The sequence below is a fragment of the Periophthalmus magnuspinnatus genome, chromosome 8 (assembly GCF_009829125.3).
Source record: "Periophthalmus magnuspinnatus isolate fPerMag1 chromosome 8, fPerMag1.2.pri, whole genome shotgun sequence".
NCBI lineage: Eukaryota > Metazoa > Chordata > Actinopteri > Gobiiformes > Gobiidae > Periophthalmus > Periophthalmus magnuspinnatus.
The window spans coordinates 4,128,839-4,134,510 of record NC_047133.1 but is presented as its reverse complement, the minus strand read 5'-3'; the positions used below and the strand labels follow the sequence as shown (position 1 = coordinate 4,134,510).

The window sequence follows — 5,672 nt, the reverse complement described above, 5'->3', positions numbered from 1 at the left end:
GTCTGAGTCATTCATTATTTGTACCTCGAATATAACACAAGTTTCTGGTTGGTTGTAGGACAAGTTAGGGTGTCTTTATTATGGGAAAATAATCAGGAAGCTAAAAATGAAAAGAAGAAAGCGATTAGATTAAAAAGAGAATATTAATACTATGGAACAGTCTCGGCAAAGCAGCATCATCATAGGAATAATCAGGTGGTAGAGAAGTAACACGGTGCATCTATAAAGTGCAGTAAATTTAATTTAAACTGGCAAACTAGTTAGAGCTCTTGAAAGTTTCACGTTGCTGCTTTAAATAATGATTGCACTGCCCTCGGACAAGTCACAGTAATGAGACCAGTGTTACTAATAGATGTTATTAACTGTACACAGACAAATACTAACTTAACATTGTATTGTTTCATGTGTAATTAAATGATTTATTGTGTATAAAAAAGCACATATCATCTGCAAACGCTTCTGTTCCAATATATTTCGATAATTTTTGAGCGATTGACAGCTAAATTTCAATCAATCACATTGTAGTTTGAACTCTCAGAAGTCGATAAGCTGTTTTTGTCACTTTTTAAAACCAAGAAAAACCACATGAATCATGATACAACCGTGACCAGTTCAAGTTTAATATAAAAAAGTAAAAACAAGAAAAAAAGGAAAAATATAAATACGTCAGTACTAAAAATTCTACAAAGTAAACATACAAATAAAGGTCTTGTAGCAGACAGCACTTGCATTTTTAAAATCCATAAAATAACAAAGGAAGTAAGAATGCACTTTTAAAAATATATATTGTGAAATTTTGCAGCAATAAAATCCGCAGAGGTAAACCTGCTCCAAGTCCAGAGCATGTGGACAGTGAAATCAGTCAGCTGACCAGTCTGTTGAATATGGCTGTGTGGTGGAAGGCCCAGTATCGTAACCTAATTTCCTCATATCTTTGGTCATTATGTGGAAGGAGACGGTGACAAAGCCTTGGGATCGGACACGTGTTACTAAAAAAAAAACAATAAAAAAACTCAAATTAGCAAAACTTTAAATTCTGAAACAGCTGCAATTTAGTTTTAAAGTTCTCACCTCCTCTGCCTTCGCCCTGAGCAACAACTTTAGGGTCTGTGTACTCCGGTCTCCGTCCTAACAACCAGCTATAAAACAGAAAGATATTTGTCAAAACAGTCTTCCCACAGAATTCACTGTTGTAACTGAGCATTAAAGTGTGTGTTGAACAAGTTCAGACGGCTACCTGAGCGGTTAAGTGTACATTTAAGAAGGTAGACAGAAAACAAGCTTTTAATGAGAGACTGGATTACTATTGGGTAAGATCACCATTTAATACAGATGAAGAATATTATTTTAGTTTAAAGATTAAGATGATATAGTTTTGCAGCGTATGGGATTAAATTTATCGATCTCGGCTGAAACATTAAGGTGCAGGTAGGATCTCTAAGGACGAAGGTAATTTTTTTTAGAAATGCAGACACCCGTATTTAAATGAATGCCATCTTAAATAACGTCTTCAGAAAAGTTACATGGCGCGTAGTACATGGTGACGTCCCTTTATATATCGGGTGACAGTAGCTCAGTTGATAGAGTGTTTGTCCACCGAGCCTAAGGTTGGCAGTTTGAATCCCGCTCACTTGACCTCCCTCGACTCCACTGGTGTGTGAATGTGTGTGTGAGTGTGTGAATGGGTGAGTGGATTCTTAATATAAAGTGCTTTGAGTGTGTTAAAGGTGGAAAAGCGCTGTATAAAAATGTGCCCATTTATGTCTTGTAATGAACACATAGAGAAGCCCTAGCGTAACAATGGGCCCTTTTAAATATTATGATGCTACTTGATTTTGAATAACAATATTTATTATCAGTTTCAACCGGTGTTTTAAGATGACTACCGGTAGTTTAGTGGCAGATTTCTATATCACTAGAACTGGATAAAGTATTCTAACCTTGTAAACTTCTGAAGTCTCCAGGTGGGCTCTGGAACAAACATAGGAATGGTTCTTGAATGTCTAAAAAGAGAAGACAAATAATTAAAATGCACTGTACATTCAAAATAAAATTACTGTCAGAGCAATATAAAATTCTGACAGAAAATTAAAAATATGTAGTGACATAAAATTTTGAAATTCAGAAATACTAACTGTCCAGGGGTGATGGGAATATGCGTTGCTCCATATCCTCTGACCACATCATTACCAAACACATCTGGACCATAGACGCTCACTACCAACTGAGGCCCTGCAAAAATGATGATGACATTATGATGTAATAATTATGATTGCAAACCAGGTACTATGTGCTGGTCTTATTGTACTTACATCCACTGGGGCTTGTACTTTTAAATGTCGTCTCTAGTGGGAAGTTCCATATTAATTTATTGGACTGACTTCCTTTGCAGGTGATTTGTGTGATGCCCTCCTCCAGCCCCTAGAAAAGGAAATACATAAATAAATAAAGGAATAATTAAAGGCCGGTTATTCAAATTTGTAATAATAATATCACTTTCTAACAGAGGCAGAGAAAGTTAAAAAAAAAGCCTAAATGGGCATTGTCAGTAAACTATTAATTACATATTACATCATCAGATTGTATTTTTGTGAATTGTAATTCATTTTGATTTTTGAAAATGTAATATGAAAAGAAAGAAAGTTATTGTTATTTTTAAATAGACCAAGTGCAGAAATAACCAAGAAGTACCCAGAAACATGTCAAAACATTGCAATTCTGAAAGCAGGTTATTTCTGCACTTGGTCTATTTAAAAAATAATAACTTTCTTTGTTTTCATATGACATTTAAAATATCTAAATTAATTACAATTCACAAAAATACAATCTTATTGAAATATATAATTAATCGTTTATTGCAATGTTGTTCATTTAGCCTCTATTATGTACTTATTATTATTATTATTATTATTATTATTTTTTTTTTTTTTTTTTTTTTAATAAAACCACACCATAGATTCGGCCTCTTAGCTCTACAGACTTTAGCCTGAACCAATCTCAATTTATAAATTAACTAAAAACAATATGATGTACTTATATATGTATTTGTGTAGCGTCTGACCTGTTTTGTAAAGTAAAATACTCACAAATGTTGGAGTCCAGTCATTACCGTACACGTAACAATATTTGCAGTACAAGTTGTCATACTCTGGAAACTGAAATGCAACAAAATAGTTCATGTAATACTCAAAAGACGAAAATAAAACATAATCAGAGGCTAACTAAAACGATGCTGTATGCTGTGCTAACACGGCTAAGCTAACATTGTTTACCCACGTTTCCCGCTTCTATCTGTCCGTTCACAGTGAGCAGGAACACGGACGGACTCACTGCAGCCATCCCGCGTCAGCTTCAAAATACTCACACTGCAGCCACCTCAATCTGAGCATTTATTCAGCCCGATTATAGGTTTGAAACACTGCTAAATCCGCTAAATCAGCAGCTTTCCCCCGTTGCTAGGGGCGACGCTTGCTTCCTTTACGGGTCCCTGCGAGGATCAAACACCGGACAAAACTAATTCGCGAATGTGCAATATCGGGAGGATCCACTAGAGGGCAGTGAGCGACAACACAATCACACATGAAGAGTTTGTTAACGTTTGTGCACAAAACAGGGTCAGGTTTAAATGGATGAACCTTAACAAAGTCAACCGTAATTAACACAAGATGCAGATAAATGCAATGAAGCTTCGTGCTGAGGTAAGTTGTAGAGGTGTGTTCATTCATTTCTCTATAACTGTTAATTTTGTAAGATTCCTATTCTAAATCGTGAAATAATCGTATTTGTATTTTGATCTTCATAACTGTTAACTGGACTATGTAGACTAAAAAACACGCTAAAAGATGATTAATCACAGCATTGGTGGCACATTTTAAATACACATTAGTAAAAAAAAAAAAAATTCTATCTAGAAGTGTAAGAGCCATTTTGAGTCCTTTTTATATATTTGCACCACCGGCCACTGTGTGGCGCTATACTTCCTGTTTGGTCTCACTAGGTGTGCCCAGGTGTTCCTAATTAATGGCTAATTAAGGTATGCTACAGAGTAGAGGCATACAGTGTTTAATCACGGTTGTACTAGTGTAGAAAATGGCAGTAAAAAGGATTCTTCACTAAACACGTGAGTATTGGGCCTTTAACCTCGTGTTCTAACACCTTTAAACTCTGTCAGTCTAGTAGCTGGTGGCACTGGGCCGCTGGCCTACAATGAGCCTTCACTTGTCATATTTCAACCTGCATGTGACTAAAAATTTCTACAAAAACATCTCAATGTACAATATAAATAATTGTTCATGCCAGACACGTGTACACCACTGATGAGCATGTTTGTGAAGGTGGTAAAGTGAGATCAATGTGGCTGCAGGTGCCTTACAAGGTGGATGAAGGTGAAAAAAAGCAACTTCAGCTGCCTTCACCAGCCTTCATGGACTACAAAGCCTAATAGCATGATGGGAAACGTCTGTGTAATCCTTCAGTCCAGGTCTATGATGGTCTAGTGCTGTCAAACAGGTGCACTGACAGCTGATTGGGCCTGATCTGATGAAAGGTGACACCCTGCAGTTCATGAGCATCCCTCCCTCCTCTTTCTTCATCCCTTGTCTATGGTTATGTCATCACAGATGTCTTAAATCAGACAGAAAGGCCCCGGGTGGTGTATGATACAGGTAACATGTTTATTGTATAATCTTGATAAGCTGAAAGTATTTTTACCACAGACCAAGTGTGTAAAGTTTATAGTGAACTGTGGATTCTTTGCTCCGGTGGTGTGTGGAGAAAGAGCAGAATGCATTCACAAAGTTTTATGTAGTTTTATTCAGTGCACACTTTATGAACGTGAGATCTGTCCCTTCACCTCTGTGTGATCTGAGGCCGCCTGGCTGTTCTCAGGCTCATGGAGTGACCAAGCGGATTTCGACCTTTTTCTCCTCCACCTGCTCTCGCTGACATTCCCGGTGAGGATTTCAGCATCTTAAACACACCTAATGTAAACAATTGTCAACTCCCAAGAAAATCTGCATAAACTGCTCAAATATCCATGCAGTCCTGATCTTTACTGACATTTATACAAAGTATAAAAGTACAAAGTACTGCTGAATTTTAAAATGCTAATTTGGCTTCTTTGTAGTGAGCTACTCATTAAATGGACTAAATTCATGAATGATTAGCATTTGTGATCAGCATACAAATATAATGGACTCTGAGAAATCTAACACCTCCTGAAACATGGCTAGAAGTCTGATACTTGTGTGTGGTAATGTGCTGCGCTGAATTTTCGTTTTAAGTTTTCAAGTTATTTTGAGCTTGCTGTGTTTAGCGATTATAAGGACAAATTAGGAGCAGAGTTCAGTGTTTTGAATTTCCGACTGAGAATATCAAAGCAACCGAAGAACTAATCAGGAGTGTGACCATTTTTGATTCTACGGCAACATGGACCGACTAAACCACATGTGTCAAACTCAAGGCCCGGGGGCCAAATGCGACCCTCCACGTCATTTTATGTGGCCCGCAAGATTAAAAGGCATGACTGTCATTTTAAATAAGTCTATACTGTTTTAATGTGTGCACTCACAATAAACTGAGATTTCCCAGCAAGTGGAACTGAGAAATATTTGCAAATCATCACAAAATGTTCATGAAGAAAATTGTTGGCCTGGAAGAATTTGGAAGGAAGA

At 36.9% G+C, this 5,672-nt stretch overlaps 1 protein-coding gene across 1 annotated transcript; it reads right to left on the bottom strand.

Moving 5' to 3' along the window:
- Nucleotides 1-598: 598 nt before the first annotated feature.
- b9d1 (B9 protein domain 1) lies at nucleotides 599-3,479 on the bottom strand. The gene is made up of 7 exons (XM_033971226.2): nucleotides 3,277-3,479; nucleotides 3,087-3,155; nucleotides 2,313-2,421; nucleotides 2,136-2,232; nucleotides 1,941-2,003; nucleotides 1,072-1,139; nucleotides 599-989 (listed from the first exon to the last, which is right to left on the bottom strand). Exons 1-7 carry the CDS (start codon nucleotides 3,337-3,339, stop codon nucleotides 859-861), a joined length of 600 nt encoding a protein of 199 aa, XP_033827117.1. The 5' UTR covers nucleotides 3,340-3,479; the 3' UTR covers nucleotides 599-858.
- Nucleotides 3,480-5,672: the final 2,193 nt, after the last annotated feature.